The sequence below is a fragment of the Apium graveolens genome, chromosome 4 (assembly GCF_009905375.1).
Source record: "Apium graveolens cultivar Ventura chromosome 4, ASM990537v1, whole genome shotgun sequence".
Taxonomy (NCBI): Eukaryota; Viridiplantae; Streptophyta; class Magnoliopsida; order Apiales; family Apiaceae; genus Apium; species Apium graveolens.
The window spans coordinates 129,708,891-129,734,456 of record NC_133650.1 but is presented as its reverse complement, the minus strand read 5'-3'; the positions used below and the strand labels follow the sequence as shown (position 1 = coordinate 129,734,456).

Sequence of the window (25,566 nt, the reverse complement as noted above, 5' to 3'; positions counted from 1 at the left end):
GAGAAACGTGTGCACTACTTCTCTTATTTAATTAAACGCGTTAATTAAATTTAATTCGAGACTCAATTATTATCCATAATTGAATTGAATTATAACTGTCAAATCAATTCATATTCGTATTTATAAAATAAATACTGAATAATGAATATTTATTTAAGAGCCCAAACCCAGTGGAAAATTAAATTAGCAAAACTAGTCCGTGATTATTCGGGCCAATTTTCTGCTACATTCGTGTCCGCACGTCGCATACGCAGGCAAGCCCGAAGGCTTCGCAAGCCTCAGATTACCCTAAACCCTTTAGCGAAAATATATAGGCTTAGAGAAACGTGTGATCTACTTCTCTTATTTAATTAAACGCTTTAATTAAATTTAATTCGAGACTCAATTATTATCCGTAATTGAATCGAATTATAACTGTCAAATCAATTCATATTCGTATTTATAAAATAAATACTGAATAATGAATATTTATTTAAAAGACCAAGCCCAGTGGAAAATTAAATTAGCAAAACTAGTTCGTGATTGTTCGGGCCAATTTTCTGCTACATTCGTGTCCGCACGTCGCATACGCAGGCAAGCCCGAAGGCTTCGCAAGCCTCAGATTACCCCTCGAAATCTGACAATTTGCGCCCCTACGCGCGCATGTAGGAGATGGAGCAACACCTTACTAACATTTTTAAACACTACTAAAGTGTTGTGCTATATAAAGTAATGGAAATCCCTTTTCCATTTCAATATGGGATACAAGTTTTCACATCTACAATTCCACCTTCAAATGACCAATTTTGAATGATCGTATCTCATTCATCCCTTAACCATTTTGAATGTTTTAAAGTGCATCGGAAAGCTCTCATAGATGAGAACATACTACAAGCGACACTCACTCAAGAACGGCTCAAAATGATTTGATAATATGGGGCTCAATACCCACATTTTCCAACAATAAGCCCCTATAATAAATTTTTCAAACATGTAAGTATGTTACATCATTTGTAAAAAACATCTACCTAATATCAAATTAATACGATTCAAAATTTGCCAAACCTCATGTTTAAGCTTTGAACACATATAAAGATGATAAAACTTTTTCTCTTCGACTTTCACCCCAACTTATGAGTATATGATACATAAATGAAGGGAAAATATTCTTCAAGAAATCGGGGGTTTTGATGTATGAATCTTCTTATCTTCCATTGTGTTTACTGTTTCGGAGGATCTTTGTATGTATATAGTTATTGATTTCCAGAGTATACGTATAGCTATGCCCATTTTATTTTTCTGTGATATTTTTGTTTTCTTATTTATTGATTTTTGTGTTTTATATAACTGTTTAATTTTATCTCTTGGATTAAAAAATATTTATATTCTTTATAGATTTCATTGAACTTTCAAGCCATATAAATTAAAAGATAGATTATTAATGTTTTTTTTTTCAAAATTGTCAACATCAAAATTATTTGATCGGCTAACAAAATATAGTTTTGCATATTATTTAGTCAGCATTGTGTTTGTTCCTGAATCAACTTGATTCACTACTTGATCTGAACTCAGTTGATTCCCTTACACCATGACCAACTTGAATCATCTATGCATCTCTCTCCTCCTACTTGTCTCACTCTCTCTCCACTCATCCCACCAAAATGAAGACACACCTGTAACTAGATTCCAACAATACCTGAGAATCAAAACAGCTCACCCAACTCCAGATTACACTTCAGCCATCAATTTCTTAACTAAACAAGCTCAATCAATCCCTAATCTCCAACTCAAAACCCTGTCTTTTTCATCTTCTCCTAATCTAATTAAACCCCTCCTACTTTTAACTCTCCCTGGCTCAAACCCTTCTTTACCTTCCATTTTATTCAATTCCCACATTGATTCCGTCCCTGCTGAACCTGACAAGTGGTTATACGATCCCTTCTCCGCCACATTGACTCCGGATGGCAAGATTTATGGCAGGGGAGCACAAGATGATAAGTGCATTGGAATGCAGTACTTGGAAAGTCTTAGGAATATTCAAAAAGATCCTATCTTTATCACACCCATTAGGACTATTCATGTGACTTATGTTCCTGATGAAGAGATTGGCGGGTTTGATGGGATGATGAAGTTTGTGGAGTCTAAAGAGTTTAAGGAATTGAATATCGGGTTTATGTTGGATGAGGGTCAGACGTCGATAAATGATGAGTTTAGAGTGTTTTTTGCTGACAGAGCACCTTGGAATTTGGTGATCAAGGCGAATGGTAATCCCGGACATGGCTCTAAATTGTTTGATAATAGTGCTATGGAGAATTTGATGAAGACTGTTGAGCTTATGACCAAATTCAGGGAAAATCAGTTTGATTTGGTTAAGGCTGGATTAAAGATGACTTCTCAAGTTATTTCGGTTAATCCTGTTTATTTGAAAGCTGGTACTCCTTCCCCAACCGTAAGTTATATGCTTTTCTTTTAAATAACTGTATGTTTATCTTCTTTTTTGTTAACTGTAAATTTATCTTGATAAGTTAGGATCTGGATATACAATTGACAAGCTTAAAGGGCAGGTTATATAGTTAATAAACTTAAAGGATCAGGACTCTAGGATATACAAAATCCAATTCAAACATTTATGTGGCATGCTTAATAGAACTTTAAAGCTCAAAGTATAATTTATTTCTCTACTGCGTAGTTGGGTTATTGTTGTTCTTAAACTTGGTTTAGGGTTAGTAATAGTCTTTTGCATCTGGTTAATTTTTTGTAAGAATGAAAAATGCTCATTGATAAAATCAAAATACAATCCGTAGGGACAGAGTTTCCTCCATTCATAAAAGTATATCATCTAACTGAAAAGTAAGCAAGTGCTCCCAGAAGTTTAGATAATATTGCTTTAATGTCTGAAAAGATAACCGACAAAAAAGGGCCTCGTTAAATCTTCACAAGAGTAAAACCCTAAAGGAAAAAAATCTCGAGGAAAAAGAGTGCCCTCGAAAAATACATTCTATACAAAATAACTAAGAATAAAACTAGTGTCTTCCGATAGTTGCGGGAATTCCATCCTGTCATCAAAATTGTGGTTAAATTGTCTTTACTCCGAGGTCTTGATTGTGCTTTAAAGTCCGCTAAGAGACACCTGTTAAATCTTTTTCAAACATCCTGAAAATAAGAACAAATAAACAAAGAGAAAATTACATCTGAAAATCAAAATTAATTATAAGAAACTAATGTACATATAATTCATCAAAATAAAAAAGATAAAATATAATATAACCAAAGAAAATATTTAGTTAGATACAAATAATCCAACAAAATGGAACAAACAATCCAACAAAATGGATCACGACTGCCTCTAAAGGTCAAAATAAATGCCATTAAAAGGGCCACCCATAAAAGCTACAATAATAGCCTTCAAACAAGGCACTAGTTCTCTAGAATAAAATTTGGCTAAAAATATGGAAACAACATAAATCAAAAGAAAAATCTTAAAGAAATCAATAAATTATCAATCACTAACTAAAAGGCACAATTCACCTAAATGTTACATAAAGGTTATAAACAAATTAAAATGAATTAAATGGTACATGTTAGGAAAAGGAAACAGTTACAGCAAATAAAAGATGGTGGGAGAGAATGAATTTGGACACAAAATAAACATTTTTAAGAGATGATTTGGAATCATATTGCTGGTCTTCTTCGTCTTTCTTCTGCATAACTTACTAATGAAACCATGGATGAAACTAAACATAATATCTAAAACTAGCAAAATATATATCCAAGATTATGTACAAATGAAACAATAATTCAATCTTTAAAAGTGCAAATGCTACAACAACTTAGAGTAAATAAAAAGATAAAAAATCACACGCAACATTTCAAACTAGTTAAAAATTTTACAATCTCCGCATAGAGGAAGGAGCAGAGAGAGAGTAGAGAAAAGGGAGACGGGGTGGAATATAAGCACGAATACACTAGTGTATATTAATCCGTGGATAAGGAATAAAATTAAATTTCTTATTGACTAAAGAACAAAACAATCGGAGAAAAATCCCAAACTATAATATAAAAATTAAATAAAGCCATATATTAAAATATTTTTGTCCACATTCAACAAGTTGAACATCAATGAACATTGCAGTCCAACGATATGTGATTAAATTCTCATACCTGTGCCATGGAGTTCATACAGGCGACACTTACCATTTTTTCACAAAATTAATGAAAGCAATGCACGAGAATCAGACCTTGCTAATATAGTAACTTAAATTAGGAGGGTACTTGAAATTAAATATGGGCATTAATACATAAATGAAAGTCAGGAAACACAAACTAATTTAATCTTAAAAATGTTAAAGGCAAAGGAAACAAAACAGGAAGATGACGATCCGTAAAATATAACCACGTGCACAAGAATTATACCAATAGAAACAAAGTCGAAGTGATTTCAACTAATGAACCAGAAAATTAAAAATTGCTACATTAAAGGTTGCTAGTAATTAATGGAAGTGCCAAAATTAAACTTAAAAAGTGCACTAGTATGACCCCAACACAAATGACGTTTTGTGCCGGAGCTTAACTATCGCCGGAGAAATTAGAGAAAATGTCGGAAGAATAAAAGAGGCATTTGGTCATTTTTGAATTTATATTTATGTATTTTTAATGTGTGGTACTTAATGTTGTAGGGATTTGTTATGAATATGCAACCGTCTGAGGCAGAAGCAGGATTTGATGTACGATTACCGCCAACGGCTGATTCAGAGATGTTAAAGAGAAGGATTGAAGAGGAATGGGCACCTGCTGTAAGAAATATGACATATGAGGTGATAATGTTTATTTTCATCTGTAATAATCAAGTTTTGTGACTAATATTTATCTTTGCCTTCAACAAAGAATTTAAAAGGGTATATTGCATTTAAAATCCCTTTGCTTCTTTCCATTGTCACTTTGATGCTATTACGTTAATTAATGCACTTTGCACCCTTATAGAAGTTTTGGCGTTGCATTATACACCATTCAGTCTATTTTTACCATTACCATTAAAGTAATTAGGGATAATATAGTAAATTAACAATGTTTAATTGCACTTTAACCCCTAAAGTTTAACATATTTTCCATTTAAACCCTTAAATGATTTCTTTATACATTATTATTCTCCAATGGTAAGAATTGTACAGTTTAAACTTTATATATAATTTTACCTTTATTTAAGTTTTTTGATCCTTTAAACGATATTTTTTGAAAATTTATAAAAAAAGAAAGTTGCAGATAACGAAACGAGTTTTCCAAAATGGTATGCGTCATCTGAAATGGAGTTATAACAAATTGAGAATTAAATAAAAATGTACGCTAAATGAAAAATTAAAAACAGGGTTATGAATTTTTTAGATAATTTTTCATATAGTTAAAAATAAATATTAGAAAACACATGAATGAAAATTATAGGCAACTGAAAGGGTCTTTAAAATCATCAAAAAAATTTAAAATCCGATACGAATTGAATTTACTACAGATATTCAAAGAATACTAACATTTTAAAAATTATTTGAATTCTTTTCGCAATTTTTTAAATCTCCTAAATTATTTCTTAAAATTTGAGACGTTACGTCATGCTCAATTTTTTTAAAATAATTTGTATTTGTTTTTATTCACATATATTTGAAATATTCTATAAATTTAAAATTCTGAAAAGATGTAAAATTATTTTAATAAAAGGGTAAAACTGTATCATTCTTATATTTGAAGGTTAAAATTACATGAATATTTCGTTTAGGGGTTCAAATGAAAAATTTGTAATAATTTGAGGGTCAAAATGCAAATAAGTGTTGTGAAATTACTCAATTACCCCTGAATTAATTTAACTATAACGATGAAATTGACGAAGTGGTGCTTTTTGCAACGCCAAAACTTCTGTAAGGGTGCAAAGTACAATTATTAAAGTAATAGCACCAAAATGAAAATTGAAAGAACCAATGGGATGCGAAATGCAATTTACCGAATTTAAAACATAGTTTTGGATTGAGTTGTTTCCTAATGGGTTATACATTAGGTTCTTGTATGTATGAGAAAAAAGTTTTTTTTTTGCCAAGTATGAGAAAAAAGTTTAGTATAAGGTGAAAGAAGTCTCTTATGGAGGATAACATAAGTTATATTATTATTATTATTATTATTATTGCCAAGTATTCAATCATGTTTAGAGTAGACAATGAAGCATGAGTTCGAACTATCGACCAAGATCATGCAAATAGCACCATTGGAAAACACAAGATATGCATGATTTAGGCTCCGTTTGGGAGTGCTGTTAAAAACTGCTGTGCTGTGAGAAAAAGTGCCGGTGAAAAAAGTGCTGTGAGAAAAATTAGATGACTGTTTGGTAATTTTTTTAATTTATGCATATTTTGAGATATAATACATAAAATTAATGTTTTTGAGAAGGTTTTATGATGAAACTGATAGTTACTTCCTGAACAGCTTTTGCAAAAGCATGGGGGACATGCTTTTGCTAACAGCAGCATGGGGGACATGCTTTTGCTAACAGCAGCTTTTGGACCAAAAACACTTTTCCGGACAACAGCCTTTAAAATTTACCAAACATCTTTTTGAAAAGCTGCTATCGCTGTCTGGAACGGTAATACGAAACGGGGCCTTAGTTAATGTGACCAATCACCCAGTCAAAGAGAGGTCTACTATTAAGAATTTCCTGATTGGCAACTCGAGTTTCAATAGTGTATTTATATATAAACCTATCTTAGTACATATTGAAAAGATGGCATTATAACATTAATAATGGTTTTGAGCCTTCCGCAAACATCTCTACCTTAAGCATGCAACAATAAAATGTCTCCTTGAGCCAGGGAACCCCACCCCATTGCCTGAGCAGCTTTCATACTCCTCAATATTAGTTACTAAGGTATCACCTTATATGTCAAAATCCAAGGTACTCTTAAGAGTCTCAAAGAGTGTAAATGAATTAGGTTTTGTTACGGAAAGAATTCGAGACTGACTGGTTTTAATGTCCTGCTTTTGGTTTCACTTTTTCTTATTAATTGAAAACTCTTGTAAATTACAACATTTGGATACACAGAGCTTACACCTACGGGAGTAAGTGCTGTTTTACACAGTAATGTAAGAAACTAGTTTTAGCTTTTTCCTGCAGTAACCACAGGGCCAAAGCTCCAGTGAGGAGATTAGTTAACTAACTTTAGTCAAGCCTTATGGTTTAATATCTCTTTGTAGTCAATTTTTCTCTGATATATGTCTCTTTCCATTGTGGTTATGACTCTATCTGTTTGACGGTTTGTTTGTCCCTTTTTTTTTGCAAACTAGTGGTAATTATTAATCAGTTGCTACCTATTTGTTGGCTCGACCTACAAGTTCTAGAAAGGGCCTCTTATGGTTGATATTTAAGACTATTTGACAAGGTCCTCTTAAGGTGAGAGACTATATCTTTAAAATTCCAAAGGATAATTTACATGACTGTGCTTGAAAGTAATCGAGTAGACTCAAGAGTTTAACATCGTTCATCGCTTGTATGTACATTTCAAGTAGTATCTTACTATTTTACAACCATATCTAGTGTAAGTGTGAAATAATTTTCTTTGCGAGATGGCTGTATCTTTGGTTGTAATCAATGAAAGAGATGGGATTATAAAATCAGAATAAAATTTGTACTTTGTGTAGATATTTATACATGATTCTTTCTTTTCCTTATTCATTTTCATTCCCACAAATTTGAATATACAGCTGAATGAGCATCTGTTCCCATATCCTTAGCGGACCATACAAAATTTACACCCTCTTATTTTCTTGACCCTTCCCTCTTTTATTCATCTCTCCCGCCTCTAATTTCATTTGGGTTAGACCAAGTGGAGCGTAAATTTTTAGAATTCTTGTACATACAAACACAAGCCATTAAAATCGTCATCACAGGCAAAAATAACTTTTTGGCCTATTTTATATAATAACAATTGCAGTGAGTGTTTTCAGTAATATATTCATACGATGAATACAAATCTGATCAACCTCTCCAAAAGAATCAGCGACATTAGTGTGCATAGAAAACCCGAAGATGGTTTTTGAAACTAGAATAACAAAAGGGTGAGAAGAGAAACTGATAGAAACAACAGCTTCACACTAGCTGTTGAAGTTCCAATGCGACAACATAAAGACAACGTAAGTACCATATCCCATCACTTCTTCCATTATTCTATCCTCTTCACCCTCCGACTTTCAAAGCATGTAAAACTAACATCGATGTCATGAGGTACCACACAAAGAGAACATAAAGTCCACAAGGTCCTAGATCCTCATATTGCAGAGTTGGCAATCAACCATCTTTTCATCATAGCAAAAGACAATTTCTTTTTGCAAGCTGGAGTGGTTTTTTAGCCGTTATTTTTTTTGGTGTTAGAACTCCACCAAATTAGTTGTTCAAACCTTAGAGGACATTAAGCCCTTCACATGTGTCTCAAACTCACAGATCTACAACCGAATTCAACCTTAAGTATTAATTAACAGGACATGCTACTTTCACCGTGATGTATACTCTCACTGCTGCCAGATATCTCCTATTAAGCCTTGTTAGCAGGTTAGCCGCCAGTGCACCACCTTAGATTCTCAATTCTGAAGATTCCACTTAAAAGTAGTAGGAGCTAACTTGCTGCCTTCCACTTTTGAATGACATGTCCTAAAAAAGGTTTATCCACTTAAAATTTAATAGTTCTGTATGTTGCCCTGGAAAAGAGATTCAGAAAAATACTGAAATCCTTGTTTAAACAAATGCAAACACCATGTAGCACCTAACCACCCATGGAACAGTGAGATGGACGTTAAGTATTCCAGGCAATTAAAACATGGCTTGGAAACCCCTCAACTTTATTGTGTCTCTTTTTGGAGAGAGATAATTATGTGTTTATCAATTTTAGTATCTAGTTCTATAGGGAAGTAGGTGGTCAGTTAAGATTATAATTATACCGTAGAGCATGATTCTCATTCATGCTCTTTGTTCTTATTTTCCATAGATTCTAGAGTTTTTTCATGTCTCACTTTTGGTGTATAACTTTAGTCATGCTGTGCACATGTAGGGACAAAATGGATGACCTTATATATATAATTTGACTCATGCTGATTTAGTTTAATGCACTACAACAATTCTGGAGAGGAGTTAGAAGATTTGAAATTAAGTACTCCACGATGCCCTGTGTGTAGTAATTTTTTCCGTTTTAGTTAATTATGCTTTTCCAGATCAAATATATCCATATGTTTTGTTTTAATAGGATTTACTGTTATACAAGTTAACTTTAAGTACTTTTTTTGTTTTACCTTGTACTTTTTTCCCTCCTAGAGTCTCATATATTCTTTCCTTCAGGATTATATTGCTTTTATTTTGAAATTTATCTTTTTTCTCGCTTCTGATCATACTGAAAATTTATTTTTGCACTCCCTGCTAATCTTAGTTTCGATCTACTAAATAACCCACAAAGGGCCGCTGAGAGATTATACTGGCCTACCATTAATTACACCCACAAATAGTTCCAATCCATGGTGGTCTGTCTTCGAGCTGGCTGTCGTAGCAGCTGGTGAGAAACCAGCAAAGCCAGAAATCTTATTTTTTATTACAGATGTGAGGCAGGACAAGAATTGAAAAGCAACGATTTATTAAGCAATATTGAAAATAAGAGAACAAGCGATGAATTATACGATCCCAAATATAATTAATCAATATTATTCCCACGAAAGTGTATAATCAAAGCTAAGTACTAATGTGGGGATTACAATGCTTATATATATAAGAATAGAAACCCTAATAAATAACCTAATGGAATAGGGCCAGTAACAATTGGGCTTTATTATAATTAAACAACTTAATTAATAAACTAATAGCCCCACATGTAAAACATATAGATAAATACATTATTTATTTTTAGCATAAATAAAGATAAACTAATTAATATTATGTATATTAATTCCTTGTTCTCGTTCCTCGTCAAGATGCTAAATACATGAGGCAGATAGGAATCCCTACTCTTAATTTCTCCCCAATGCAAAACACACCCATCTTACTTCATGACCATAACAAGGTCATACAAATTTTGCAATCCATCCTTCTCTGTCCACGTGCGGCTCAAACTCTTATAGCTAATAAATTGTCTCTTATCTTTAATTATTACAGTATTTGGAGGCTTATGTGTATTTGAATGAAATTATGACCTGTTTGGCCCCTAGCTTATAAGCCACTTATGGCTTATAAGTCCGTAACAGCTTATCTACGAGTGTTTGTCGACCCAACTTATAAGTTGAATTTATAATTTATAAGCTGATAAGTTGAATGTTAGTAATGACTAATGACGTACTTTTTCTCAACTTATTTTGTTTTTTCGTTGATTTATTAACATCAGTTTTAAAATATATATCTTTAAATTTTAATCTAACTTCAAACTCAAGAATTAAGATAATTATATTTAATAATTTTTTATTTTAGTTCATTTAAGAAAAAAAAAATCTGACTTATAAGTATAATTATCCAAACACTTATTTAAATTATAAGTATCACTTATAATTTACTTCTTCATTTTAAGTCGTAAGTTACTTATTTTAAAATTTCTCAAACGGGTACCTACCATTGTTATCATGAAGACGACTAGTCAGCGACTAGTCGACGCGAAGGTACTCGGGCGCCGAGAGTCTCGAAGCCCGACTTGTCGTCGACTAGTTGACGTGAAGGTCGCCCAAGAGTCTCGTAACCCGACTTGGGGTCTTCATAACAATAATTGTGGTGTACCGTGCATATTCTGAACTTCCTATTCTATTACATTTGATTTAAATTATAAAACTAACATGTTCAATTATATTATATATTAAATCAAGTAATTATATGTATAATGAACATCTTGTAGACTTTTTACGACTAGTCGGGAGACTTATCGACTAGTCTTCACGAAGGTTCTCGGGCGTCGAGGGTCGACTTGGTGTCGTGATAACCTTGGCACCTACGAGTCCATTATGAAAGGATTGAGTTCCTTTGAGGGGGATACTTCTTGAAAATTTAATCATCGAGATAATCATGATTCGAGGTCAGATGACATGTTCGTCATGTCTCTAATTCATTAGACATATGTCACAATAATGTGGAATAAGCCTGTTAGAATTTATGATCGAGTTGGAACTGAAATTATGCAACAATAAATATCTGATTTTGACCAAAATAATGGACATTTGAATCAGTGTACAATGTATTCAGTTGTATCATTACTCAAAACACCGTGGAACATTCTCTGCTTAAATGGTAATGCTACTACAGATGTTTTACCTGATATATATGTAACTAATTTATAAGAATGTTATATAAGTTTTGGAAGATATAGACATAATTTAATAATAAATTCTATGAATATATCTCTAAACTTTAATCCAATATTTCCACCATTTTATACGAGCGTAGTATAGGTAAGAGTACTTCTGAAATCTCCTTTGCAATCTTGAATTGAATTTTTCTTTCTTCCATTATAGATATACACACAGTACAAATGTGTGTATTTGTGCGTGTGTTCTTAGAAAATGTATAGATTTGTGCCGAGTCATAGGCAGAATGTTAGGGCCAATTACAGTATTAAATTTTTGGTTCAAGTAAAATAAAAAGTTAAAGATTGAATGCAGAATAAGAGGTAAAGTGGGTCCTATATTTCACGAAAGGCCGGAAAATGGGATACTTACAACCTTTTTTTAACATATATCTGCGTAAGTATAGAAGAAAGCACAAGGGGGAGAACTGAAATATGGATTTTTCCATATATATGCACGCATTGACATGTGGTTGAGACTTTGAGGGGGTTTTGTAGTAAATCAGTGCACTGCAACTCTAGAATCTTAGTATGGCAACGTAAAAGTATGCGCTCCAGCCCCCTTTTCTAATTTTTTTTTCAACAGTATGTTAGGTGGGCGTCCTATTGTCATTCAACTGAGTTTACTGTACTGTAATACTCACGACTTTATCCGATGAATTCCGGGTATGATTTGCTAATGCCAAAAGAGGCACACTTGAGTACTTATGAAACCAAAGATGTTTTTTAATTTCTATGTTTGCCTCAGAAAAGATATGGGGCAAAATGCTGTTATTTTATTCAAATTGCAAGCACCATGTGGCGCCTAATCATTCTTGGTCCTTGTATACACACACACACACACACACACACACTATGTAGTGCTCCAGACATTTAGTAAGTGATAAGTACCGTACATGGTCGAATAGGATATTCACAAGACCGTATTGCATGTTTTCAAATTTATGCTCATTGTTCAGTTTCATAGATTCTAGAGTTCCACTATGCTTTACTTCTGGTGTTTCTTGGATTATATCATGGACAAGTAGAGTTAAAATTGATGAGATTTTATATTTGTGGCCTTGTACTATGTCCTGTGTTCTAGTTTAGTGCGACCAGAACAATTCTGATGAGAATTTGAAAGATTTGGTTTTATAATGCTCCATGCTGGTTTGTATCATTGTATGTGGTACTTTTAGGGTTGTAATGCTTTCCGGTGTCAGATTTTTCATTCAATAATATTTACTGTTTTTTTATTACAAGTTTATCTCTCTTTTTTTCTCTTTGTTCTGTCAATAATTTTTACATTTTCCCCTCCAGGACAGTGGAAGTCTAATAAACTTTTTCTATTAAACATCTGAGATTATATTGCTTGCATCTTTTCTTACTTTTTTTTTGTCGGAGCATATTTTCTTGCTTTCAGTTGTACTGGAAATTTATTTTTCATGTACTACTGAATAACTGCTAATTTTTAAATACGGTACACTAGATAACCCAGAAAGGGCCGCTTAGAGATTATACTGGCCGCCCAATGATGACGTCCACAAACAATTCCAATCCCTGGTGGTCTGTTTTCGAGCAAGCTGTCTCAGCAGCTGGTGGTAAACTTGCAAAGCCAGAAATCTTATCTTCTACTACCGATGCTCGATTCATGAGACAGATGGGAATCCCTACTCTTGGTTTCTCTCCAATGAAGAACACTCCTATCTTACTTCATGACCATAATGAGGTCAGATCCATCCTTGTATATCTCTGTGTACTATTCAGGTTTCCATAGCTGATATATTTGTCTCTCCATATTTGAACTTTGCAGTACTTGAGTGCTTCTGTGTATTTGGAAGGAATTAAGGTATACGAATCCATTATGAAAGCATTGAGTTTGTTCGAGGGTGATACATTTTGAAAATACAAGTATCCAAAGAATGGCGATTATAGGTTTGTTTACACTTTATAGTTTACATATATCTGGCACATCTGTAATCTTATACTATATATCACATCTATTGGGAAAAGCACTGTTCTTATTACACTTAAGTTGAAATTGGAAGGATGTGCTACTTTATATAGAGTATTATTAAATTATTATCGTTTGTATATTGTACAATTAAATCAGTTTTATCACTTTTATGAGTAATGAAATTATAGTGGAGCGTTCTTAAGATGCACAACTCAGTGCTATTTGAATTTCCAATGAACATATCTTTAGTAGTCTTACTTCTAATCTCAACAAATGTTTTCAAAGGTGTGTAAAACCGAGTATAGGCAAGTGTATGTCAATATTGGGATGAAGGGCATTTTCGTTGCTCTCGGTAAAACAGTGAAGTTGGCTTTGATAAGCTCCCTAAAAGCTTTCGTTTTTTTTATGCAAGTTTTTCTAATATAGATATGCCCTCATCCCACATATTGGTGTTCACATCTATAATCTTGTATTGTAGTAAAACAGACAGGCACGGTAATCTGAAACCAAAATAACATAATAATAAAACCTTAAAATTTATAGCAAAGGGAGACATGAGAGAAAAACAAAATAAATGGTGCACGTTGGTTCCTCCATGTGTGTACTAGTAAATAAAATGAAATAAATAAAAAAATGTAAAGATTGGGTCAACAAGGCTCTCCACCCTCAAGATCATGTTGTCCGTTTTGCCTTTGGACATGGTTGGTAAAGGCAAATCTGACGGTGATTCAAATATCTAAATTTGGGGCAGATTATCTCAAATTCGATTTCAATGGTGATCAATGATTGGATCACTACTGTTCACTGATCCAAATTTGGATTACTTGATTTAATATAAAATAATGGTTTTGTTATTTGTAATTTATGAGATTTTAAATTAATTTTTAATTTTTTAATTATATAATTAATAACAGAATATTTTTAATAGTTAACAAAATTTATTTTTAAAATAAAACTTAAAATAATGAGAACACGTACTTTCATTAAAATTTAAATAGAAGTACATTGCATAAAATAAAAAGTACATAAAATGCATAAAGAAATTACAACACACAAAATAGAAGTGCCGAATCCAGAATTTGAGACTATTCAGAGCGATGAAAATAATCGCTTTTAAGAATTTTTGAACCGCCATGGAAAAATAAAAAATAAAAATACACATATTGCACTTAGAGATGCATTAGTTGAGCATTTGTGGGAAGAATATACTAATTCGGAAAATTAGTGCATATCAATAATATTTTGTATGTTAATTATTGCAGTAAATGTGTTTCATGAATTAAGTGCACAATTTTAATATTTTTATGTGTATTTTTATTTGATTTTATTAATTTATGAAATGTTATATAAATGGTTAATAATGGTTAAACGATAAATTTAAGATACAATTGTTTAATATGATATTTATATATTATTATATGTAAAAAGTAATTTGGATCAAATATTTGGATCTTGGAGTTAATCAGAAATTTGGATCAATATTTAGATTAGTTGGTAATCCAAATTTGAATTTTTGGATCACAATGTTGGAGATGGCCTAAGCTTATATAACCACCATTATTCTTTTTCCTAAAAACTACACTTTTAGGAGCCAGTTTACTTCCACTGTTTTTCGGAAATTTTTTGTGAGAAAATTAGCAAAATTTTTAAAACAAAAAACTTGAAAAATAGAAAATAATGTTCCCCTCTTTTCCAAATTATAACTACAGATATAAAAAATGTGTAAAATAATATTTTGATATTTTTTAAATGTACAAAAGTGAAGAACACAGTTGCTTATGAAACACCTAACCCACTTCGAATCCATATTTACGGGGGTGGCAAAAAAATATGAACCTTATAACAATCTTAAAAATACGTGTTTATAACAAGAAAATTATAAATGAGTGAAATGCAGAGAATGTATATAACAAACAAGAATATATGTATATTATGTTAGGAAAGATATAAGATGGATGCTTCATAGAGCTTGCCATATGGATATTACCTAACATCACTATAATATGAAGTTAATTGCATTTTACAACCCCTACCTTTCATTAAATAACAAAACTATATATTTACTTTTAAAAATACAGTTTACAACCCCTAATTTTAGACATCAAATACAATATACATCCATTTAACCATTTTGTTAAAAATATTTATATTGTGGAGGGTAATATGGTTCAACAAAATATTTAAATAATAATTTTAATTTTTTTTTAATTAAACTAAAATTTAGAATTTCAAATTATAAAAATAATATTAATGTCAATTATTTTATTACTCAGTATAATTTTTGAAATTTTAAAATATAGATATATTTAGAAACTTTATGATTATATATATAAACATTTATTTTCCTTAATAAATATATTTTAAGTATTTAGCAATATGATTAATTTAGAATATTACTAATAGAAAATAGCTATAATTTTTTTCATGTAAAAAATGCATTAAAATAAATATTTTAATTAATTTGAAATTTTAGTTATTAATATTAACATCTCAATTTCAATTTTATAAACGCAAGGGATGCATGTTGTAGTTGATATTGAAAGTTAAGGGTTGCAAACCGTATTTTGCAAAGTAGGTGTTATGCCCAAAAATTGGTATAAACAATATTCAGGTGTTAGATTGATAAAAAAGGGAAAATTGAAGAAGGAACGCCTAAAATTGAGGAACAGGTAAGGTCACCTTTCCATAAAAGGGAAGAAGGCGCACCCTATACGTAATCAGGACGCACCCTATGGTGACAATGACAATGGTTGATGGACAGTTGCAGTTGTCCATACATGGGAGGCGCGCCCTCAAAGAGGAGGCGCGCCCAATTACTAAATAAAGGGTGAGTAATTCCTTGATTGAATTCCTTCCTATGGTGAGTCTTAGGGCACGCCCTAAGTGAGAGAGATAGCTTGGATATGACTTCAACATGATTACTTGGATGGACTCTGTAGAATATTCAAAGAAGATGGAGATTATTATTACTAACTTATTTGATGCAGGTACTCTGTTGAAGAACTCCTTCATGTAGCATATCTACAGGAAAGGCGGTGTCCGTGGTCAGAGACCTCCAGAGGTATGCCTGGACTGAAGGCCTCCTCCTGTAGTCATTGAGTGTCCTCATTGGGGATACAGGGTGAAACTTGGTGTGTTCTTTGGGAGCTCTGTCTCTGTAGTCAACGGTTGTCCTCATTGGGAGACTTTGGAGTATCCTGCACTTTGCACCCAAAAGCTTGGGATCACTTGTCCTGCAATCTGGTAGGGGCTACTTATCGGGGGACAAGGATGCGTCCAACATTTGGGGTGAACCACGGCTATACCTGCGTCCACGGACTAGAGAAACAGCTGGTAGCGGAGGGTTATCCTTGCCCAGGGAGATGCCTTATCCGTGAAGTCTCGAAGCCGCGGACGAGCCTTGGGCCTTTGTGGTTGGGCCTCATCAGCGGACATTCCTAAAGCTAGTAGAAGACGGTTTCCAGTGGGTTTCCCATTGGGCCTCGGGATAAGAAATCTAGGCCCATTAGGTTTCTTATTCCCTAAGAACTACGTGGGTTTGATTCCCTATAAATAGGGATACGTAGGCAAATGGTAAGTGGTCAGAAGCGAGAGCGCAAAAGTAGCCACCACTAACCCTAAGCAATCTCAGCCCCCAATAATCATCACCACCAAACACTGTTCATCTTTTCCGACAAATACTGTTCATCGGATCCATCGATTATTGTTCACGTTTCCGACGAAAAACCGCCATCACAGATCTTGTTTCCGGCTACAAACCTTAGACTTTGTTGATCCCAAATTCTTCCGTCAACAAATTGGCGCTAGAAGGAGGGGCCTAATCAAGATCAGCATCTAGGAGGAAGGATGTCTCAATATCGTGATGGAAGTTTTTATGATGGAAGCTCTAAGGAAGAATCTGATCATGGCTATGAACATGAACCTTACATTTCGCCGATGACTGATCATCCCACTCCGGACGTTGGGGGACAGCCGCCTGTGCTCATCAGCAACGCTGACTTGTTGGAACAACTGTATCGTATGAGCGATGCTTTGAACGGCTTCGATTCAAGGTTGAGCACCGTAGAGCGGCGCAAGACCAAAAGGGGCCTTCATCACAGCCGTGTTACTCATGCACCTAGAAAAGCACCTATGACTAATAAAGATGCCTCGGCCGGCCATGGCCACACTGGAGGAGGGCGTGTGCCGATAACCCCGCGACGCCTGGACTATTCCAATGATACTTCCCCAATCATCGAGCTGGTGGAAGAAGATGTTGATGGTCGAGAAATCCTGCGGACGGATAACCGAAGGGCTTCCCACCCGCACCTGTCTGGACGTAGTCTTGAGGAATGCCGGCAGACGGATCCCACGCCGGAGAATCAGCAACGAGGCTTCGCAGCTTTAAAGGACCGCTTGGGGATCCGCTTAGGCGATGATGATTTAAGAATGTTGTTGCTTGAATGGAAAAAAGAAGCTGATCGTGGAGATGTGACGCCCCATGATACAAGGCGTGTGCCCCTGAATTCCTAGGGAAATCAGGAGCGGCACCGCGATCATGAGAGAGCTCCTCCCCGCAGATCGCTGGACCGATATGGTCGAGGATATGGAAGCGACCGTTGGAGAAGACCCCAATGGAGGGGAAGAGGTGGAGGCCGAGGTAGGTACTTAGATGGGTATCATCGCGACAATTACCGTGGCCACATTGATGCCCGCTGGTATAATCGAGCAGACAACAATAACTATGCGGAACATGATGATCACAGAGATGTGCAAAATTATGATCGCGGGACGGCTCGAGGCCGTGGTCGGGGTCAAGGAGAAAATCAGGGGGGAGATCAAGGTCGGAACCCCGAAGTAATTGTGATACCCGAAGATGCCCAGAACACAAACCGACAGCAAGCCCCTTCAGGGGGGGAACCAAATAGAGGTATCTCCACCGCAACCCCAAGGTCCGCAACCTCAAATGCAGACTATTTCGGGTGTGGGGACTTTCAATGTGGGAGATCTAAAAAGGCTACTTAACCATCTGGAAGGCAGAGTGACGACCACAGCTAAAATCCCTTCCCCGTTATCGGTGGCGGTAAGAGAGGCACAGTTGCCGGCCGGGTATCGCAACACTACTAGCGATCTCCGTTTCCATGGAAACTCAGATCCTGTGGATTTCTGGGTCGTTTTAATATAGAGATAGATGTGTACCAAGTCCCGGACTTAGCTCGATGCCGGATCTAGGCGGAAACCTTTAGAGAAAGCGCCCAACAATGGTTTCAAAAGTTCGGGCCAGGAGTGATCACTTCCTGGGATCAAATAAAAACTCTATTCTTGACCAAGTTCCAAGTTGCGGTAAGATATGCACCCTCTGTCACAACTCTTGCCAATGTTAGGCAAAGGGAAAATGAAAGCTTGACGTCATACTTCAAAAGGTTCAACGCTGAATCTACCAGCGTGAGGGGGGCATCAGACGAAGCCCTGAAAAGCTTTTTGATCGCAGGATTAAGGGTTGGTTCGGATTTTTGGAAGCACTTACAAGAAAAAGACCCGGCTACTCTAGAAGATGTCTTTGCTTTGGCAGAATCGTTTAAAGCCATAGAACAATCTCTGGTAGAAGTGCAACCAACTTCGCAGGCAAGTCAGAGAAACAAAGCGAGAAAGAGAGATAGGTATCCAAGCCCAAGGTACAGAAGGGGCAGTCCTAGCCCAGACCGGGTAAATACCGCGAACACGAGGAGGGAATGAAGTCCTCCCTCAAACTATGACTATAGAACAAACCGGTACACGCCTTTGGCCGCGTCCATCGAGCACATCTTTGAGGTGAATAAAAACATAGGGCTATTTAGAAAACCTGAGGCTCTATCATCATGGCTAAGCAAAGACAAGAAAAAGTATTGTGAATACCATGAGCCATCCGGATATAACACGCATGAGTGTCGATAATTAAAAGATGAGATCGAAGTGCTTATCAAAGAAGGATACCTTGGCGAATGGGTAGTCAAAGAAGTAAGGAAACACATAGACGACTGAACAAAAAAAGAGGAAGGGCGAGCCCCGTGGGGGTCGAACAATGAAACTCTGGAGGAAAATAAATTCGTCAGGGATGGCAGTATCCTAGCAATCTACGGGGGAGATCCCGGGATGGAATTAAACAATCGAGCCTTGGCGAGATATGCTAGGGAAGCCCGGTTCATACCTCTCACGAACATTCCTAGAGTGGAAACCCGACCGCCTAAAGTATTTAAGGGCGAGTCCATGGATATCACCTTTAGAGAGGCGGATGCCCGATGTGTGTATCACCCCCACAATGATGCGCTGGTCATTTCCATCCAGATCGGAACTAAAAACATCCATAGGGCCTTCGTGGACAATGGAAGCTCGGCGAACATCCTTTACTACAGCACCTTTAAGAAGATGGGGCTACCTGATCGGGACATATCAGGGGAAGATTCGTGGGTCTATGGTTTCTCTGGCGCAGGAGTTAGAGTTATGGGATCAATTCGGCTGCCATGTACTTTGGGGGAAAGCCCGTTGTCTGTAACAAAGATGCTCGAGTTCAAGGTCCTGAATCAGGAGTCGTCCCACAACGTGCTGCTGGGACGACCTTTTCTTCGGGAGATGAGGGTTATTACTTCGATCCACCACATTACCATCAAGTTTCCAACACCAAATGGTGTGGGGAGTATAAAAAGCTCTCAGTATGACTCTCGGGAATGCTACAGGAAAGCTATGAGAGGTTTTAGAAAGGACTCCCACGCCGAAGATGCATCAGATGAGGATCAAGAAGGGAGCATCGAGCAACCAATAGAGGAAATCCGAGTCCACTATTATGCCGAGCAAGAAGACGAGCGCCCCTCTGACTTGCCTCCAGCGACGTTGCTCTTGGAAGACACAATCAGATTTGAAATATTGAAAGAAGAGGAGGCCTCGAACACCATAGTCCAAGCAGATTTTAATGGGGAATGACTAGAAGGAAGATTTGACGTCTTGCAAAGCCTCGAACAAGATGAGCATAAGGTAGATGCCCTTCTCCCAGAGGGAGCGCCCTTTTCCGCGGAAAAAATCAAGGAAGTTGATGCCCTGGCGATGCAGGGCGCGCCTTCTAAAGAAATCGATGCTCCCCCAAAAGGGGATGCGCCTTTTCTGCAGGATAATGAAAATCATGATTCGCCAGACCTGGATCCCCGGGTACCAATGCCAACGGAGAAGATGGGACCAGCAGAAGATACAATTTAAATCCCTGTCGATGAAAAAGATCCAAGTAAAGTTTTAAGGATTGGATCTCAGTTGGTACCAAGGTTGAAAGAAGGTCTTTCGATATTTCTCTTAGCAAACCTTGATGTATTTGCATGGAACCATTTTGACATGGTAGGAATCGACCCGGAGGTAATATGCCACCGTTTGAATATTGATCCCAAACATAAAGGGGTTCGACAAAAGCGCAGGGCTGTAAGTGGGGAGAGGGCTACAGCCTTAGCGAAAGAAGTGGATAGGCTCTTGGATGTTGGACTAATTCAGGAGTCCTTTTACCCGGAATGGTTGGCCAATCCATTGTTAGTGAAAAAACCCAACGAAAAATGGAGAACATGTGTAGATTTCACCGATCTGAATAAAGCGTGTCCAAAGAATAACTTTCCCTTGCCAAGAATTGATCAGTTGATCGACGCCACGGCAGGACATGCCTTGCTTAACTTCATGGATGCATACTCCGGGTATAATCAAATTCCCATGTATGGGCCTGACCAGGAGCACACCTCTTTTATTACTGACAGGGGACTCTATTGCTATATTGGAATGCCATTTGGTCTGATCAACGCCGGTGCCACTTATCAAATATTGGTAAACAAAATGTTTAAGGGGCAGATTGGAAAAATGATGGAGGTATACATGGATGATATGCTCGTAAAGTCTAAGAAGACAGAAGATCATCGCCGACTTAGCTGAGATGTTCCATATTCTGAGAAAGTATAAAATGAGGCTAAACCCTCAGAAGTGCGTATTCGGTGTGGAATCGGGGAAATTGTTGGGATTCATGTTTAACAACCGGGGAATTGAGGCGAACCTAGAAAAAATCAAGGCTTCGTTGGACATGAAATCTCCTACCAGCATCAAGCAAGTGCAGAGCCTGACAGGAAGGATTGCGGCCCTAAATTGATTTGTCTCAAAGTCATCGGACAGGTGCAAAGAATTATTCAAAGCAATCAAAGGAATGGGGAAGAATTTTGTGTGGACCTCTGATTGTGAAGAAGCTTTCCTGAAAATTAAAGAACAGTTGGGAAATCCTCCAATATTGGCCAAGCCGGAAAACGGAGAGACATTGATTCTTTACTGAATACTCTGTCAGCGCAGTGTTGGTGAAGGAGGAAGCAAGCCACCAGTGGCCCGTGTACTATGTGAGCAAAAGGTTGTTGGATGCGGAAACCATATATACCATCATGGAAAAGCTGGTGTACGCCCTTATTCTTGCGGCACGAAAGTTAAGACCATATTTTCAGGCTCACCGAATAGAAGTTCGCACCGCTTATCCGCTCCGGCATATTCTACACAAACCTGAATTGTCGGGAAGAATGTTAAAATGGGCGGTAGAGCTAGGACAATTCAATTTGGAATATTCTCCTCGCACGACAATCAAGGGATAGGCATTGGCTGATTTCATACTTGAGTTTGATTCTGAAGTAGATGACAAGGCCATAGTGATGGTTGAACCTTCCTCGCGAAAAAATTCTCCTGGTGGTAGAAGGGAGGAACTCCCACACCCTGGTGGATCTTACATGTCGATGGGGACGTAAACAACAGTGGATCAGGTGCCGGAATTGTCTTGGTCACTCCGGAAGGGCACCGTTTGAGGAGTGCTATCCATTTCAAATTTTATGTCACTAACAATGACGCTGAGTATGAAGCTTTGATGAACGGTCTGAAATTAGCTCTGGAGGTGGGGGTTGTGAATCTGATAGTTCGGAGTGACTCTGAATTAGTTGTGAACCAAGTCAGAGGAGGTTTCCAGGCCCGGGGACCTCGAATGGAGTTATACATGAGATGTGCGCAACGCCTATTGGAAAGATTTGGAAATGCCAGGCTAGAAAGTGTTTCACGGGAAGAAAATAGTAATGTGGATGCTTTGGCCAAGATGGGATCACAGATGGACAACGTCCAACTTGGAAAAATCCCTTTGGGAAACCAGGAAATCCCGAGTATTCTAGAGGTAGAGGTATTCCAGACACAAGGAATCCCGCGAGAAAGTTGGATAACCCCCATTCATAACTATATTCAAACAGGAGCTATACCAGAAGACAAACTACAGGCTCGACATCTTCGATACCAGGCTGGAAAATATGTTGAATATGATGGGGTATTATACAAGAGAGGATTTAACCAACCATTGTTACGCTGTGTGGACATAGAAGAGGGCAATTATATTCTTAGAGAGGTGCACGAAGGGATTTGTGGCAATCACTCGGGGGTGGTTCGTTGGCATTAAAAGTCCCCAGACAAGGATACTACTGGCCAACTATGAAAGAAGATGCCTTCAAGTTTGTCCGGGCTTGTGATCGTTGCCAGTGATTCGCCAATTATTCCAACACCCCGGCATCTACCATTACCTCATTGGCAAGTCCGTGGCCTTTTGCCATGTGGAGAATCGATCTTATTGGAGAGTTGCCCAAAGTAAAGGGGGGTGTGAAATACGCTGTGGTGGCCGTAGACTACTTTACCAAATGGGCGGAAGCTATGCCACTGGCCACGATCACATCAAAGAAGATAAGGGACTTTGTTTTCAATTCTATAGTATGCAGATTCAGTATCCCATACAAAGCCATCTCGGATAATGGGAAGCAGTTTGATAGTAAAGAGCTAAGGAAGCTTTGTGAGGACTTGAACATTAAAAAGGATTTTGCCGCAGTTTATCACCCGCAAAGCAATGGTCACATAGAAGCTCTAACGAAAATCATAAAACATACTTTGAAGGCAAAGTTGGAAGAGAAGAAAGGAGATTAGCCAGAGGAGATGCCCATGGTCCTCTAGTCTTACAACACAACTCCCAGATCGACTACAGGAGAAACCCCATTTCTGCTGACTTATGGGTATGAGGCCATGGTTCCCGTGGAGGTAGGAGCCGGATCCCTCCAGAGAGACTTATTTGTTGAGGAAGATGCAGAAGTTAACCAGAGGCTCCACTTGGATTTGTTAGATGAAGCCCGAACAAACTCTCAATTAAAGCTTGTTGCATATCAGCAGAGAATCGCAAGGTATTTTAATAAAAAGGTAAAATCCGTGCCATTCAAGGTTGGGGATCTTGTGTTGCGAAAGGTGATGCCTAACACCAAGATAGCTCAGCACGGGGTGCTTGGAGCTAATTGGGAGTGACCGTACAAGGTCAAAGCTATACTCTGGAAGGGAACCTATTGCTTGGAAGATCTGGATGGAAAACCTATCCCTCGAGCATGGAATGCGGAGCATTTACGGAAGTATTATCAGTAGGGTGTGGCTTTGTCCCCCTCATTTCTATAATTAATTCCTATGTAATAGACTAGTAGAAAATAAATTCCTCCTAGCCTAAGGGGTAGTATATATGACTACGAACCTTAGAACTGGTAGAAGGAAGAAAATTTTCAAATAATTTCCCCATAGGGCATAGTAGCCATGGGACTGGTGTAATTTATACACTAGAGCGCATTATCAATAAAATAAACAAGTTACTTCAAATTGCTTTATCTACCTGGCATGTAAAATTCTCATTTGAAGAAAACCAGAGACGCGCCCTATGATAAGGCGCGCCCTCTCAAAGAATTGTTGGTCCGTAATCGAGATAACATAACATGCATACATAAAAGGACGTGCCTAAAAATTGATAACGATGATATAAAAGTGTATGGCTAGTCAAATAAATTAAGGAAAAGTCCTTCAGATCAAGGCGCACCACTGGTTTGGTACTTAAATAAATTAATGCAAAAGAATCACTGATAAGAAAGGAGTATTTGACACTTGCAAGTTAAAAAGAAACAGGGTGCGTCCTCATTTCAAAATGCTCAGTAAATCCAAATGATATAAGGATAATTTTAAAATCTTGAAAGAAGGTAGGTGACTATGATAAATGTTTTCTAAATACTAAAAGGCGTGCCCATAACAGTTTATCTTATGTTCTGACTATGATAAAGGCGCGCTGTGATTAAAGGTCGCCACTCATGTTTCTGTATGACGAAAGTGTGTGAAGGTTTGAAAGGAAATCAAAATAATATGATATTAGGGCGCGCCCTGTATGGTCGATGCACCTTAACAAATCTTTATATGCACAAGATAGAGTCATATAAACCCATACGATATGTTATAATGCAAAAAATTAAAGAGTATCAAAAAATAAGTCGTACAACTTTGCACAGCATCAAACGAGGGCTGGCTCCTCAGAAGTATTTGAAACTTAAGTACGAGAGCAGGTTAAAACATAAATCAGGGCACGCCCTGAGATTTATCTGTTGGGGGATGGTTTGAAGAGGAACAGTAGGATCAGCATCAGACGCGTCCTTAGAGGTTTCCTCTCTTGGCGCGCCCTCATCTTCTTCCTTTAATCCAAGCTCTACCCTCCTCGCCTTGATCTCTGCAGCATGCTCCTTCTTGAACTCCACCATCTCAATAACCGTTTCTTCCCCAAATTTCTCAAAAGTATAATTAGGGTCATTGGCCAAAAAACCAATCCTATAGAAGTGGAAACCATTAGAAAATGCTTCATCAGTCATTTTCCTCTTCTCATCAGGCCACCCCATTTTTTGTTGTTCCTCAAGATATTCAATCCTCAAGTTGGCTCCTCCAAGATCAGTATGGAGAGAGGTAGCCTTTTTATTGGTAATCTGCAGCTGGGAAGTGAGATTAGCCACCTCATCCTTGAGGAAGGAGATCTCAGAGTCTTTGGCTTTGATGTCTTTGGCATGCTGAAAATCTTTATCTTTGAGGGTGTTCTTCAAGATGTTATTATTGCCCTGCAGCCTCTCGAGGCGCGCCTTCTCTTCAAGAAGCTTGTCCACCACTCGGGTGGAGTGGACGAACAACTGGCAGGATGCTTTTATAGAAGCACGAGTGGCCTCTTCCAAGTCCATGGCTTGCCACTGTTCCATTTCTTCATCTGAAACATGAAGGGAACCCATGGGGCCAAGAGAATTCAAAGCAGCAGATGAGCCTTTTAGGCGCGCCCTCTGTTCTGGGCCTTTTAGGCGCGCCCTACTTCTCCGTGAGATCAATTATGGGCCTTTTCGGGATAGGAGTTGTTTGAGGATAGAAGTAGGGGTTGGAACAGATTCCTGTGCTGAAGGAGCATCTCTCTTTGGCTTGGGCTTAAGTTTGTCACCAGGGCGCGCCCCAAAC

The 25,566-nt window shown here is 37.2% G+C and overlaps 2 protein-coding genes across 2 annotated transcripts; both read left to right on the top strand.

Moving 5' to 3' along the window:
* The first annotated feature begins 1,476 nt into the window (after positions 1-1,476).
* LOC141719753 (uncharacterized) lies at positions 1,477-13,373 on the top strand. Its single transcript, XM_074522127.1, has 4 exons — positions 1,477-2,428; positions 4,656-4,793; positions 12,778-13,017; positions 13,102-13,373. Exons 1-4 carry the CDS (start codon positions 1,568-1,570, stop codon positions 13,189-13,191), a joined length of 1,329 nt encoding a protein of 442 aa, XP_074378228.1. The 5' UTR covers positions 1,477-1,567; the 3' UTR covers positions 13,192-13,373.
* Positions 13,374-20,580: 7,207 nt separating this feature from the next.
* On the top strand, positions 20,581-22,693 carry LOC141718982 (uncharacterized). The gene is made up of 3 exons (XM_074521360.1): positions 20,581-21,096; positions 21,560-21,748; positions 21,953-22,693. The coding sequence occupies exons 1-3, from the start codon at positions 20,581-20,583 to the stop codon at positions 22,691-22,693; spliced, it is 1,446 nt and encodes a 481-aa protein (XP_074377461.1).
* Positions 22,694-25,566: the final 2,873 nt, after the last annotated feature.

What these genes read in the sequence shown, in the direction of transcription:
- LOC141719753 (XM_074522127.1), top strand. Translation starts at nt 1,568, where the DNA reads ATGACCAACTTGAATCATCTATGCATCTCTCTCCTCCTACTTGTCTCA. An exon ending in CTGGTACTCCTTCCCCAACC is followed by an intron (nt 2,429 to 4,655) that starts GTAAGTTATATG and finishes TTAATGTTGTAG; the next exon opens with GGATTTGTTATGAATATGCA. An exon ending in TACTTCATGACCATAATGAG is followed by an intron (nt 13,018 to 13,101) that starts GTCAGATCCATC and finishes TGAACTTTGCAG; the next exon opens with TACTTGAGTGCTTCTGTGTA.
- LOC141718982 (XM_074521360.1), top strand. Translation starts at nt 20,581, where the DNA reads ATGGTAGGAATCGACCCGGAGGTAATATGCCACCGTTTGAATATTGAT. An exon ending in AGATTGGAAAAATGATGGAG is followed by an intron (nt 21,097 to 21,559) that starts GTATACATGGAT and finishes ATACTCTGTCAG; the next exon opens with CGCAGTGTTGGTGAAGGAGG. An exon ending in CGCACCGCTTATCCGCTCCG is followed by an intron (nt 21,749 to 21,952) that starts GCATATTCTACA and finishes TCCTGGTGGTAG; the next exon opens with AAGGGAGGAACTCCCACACC.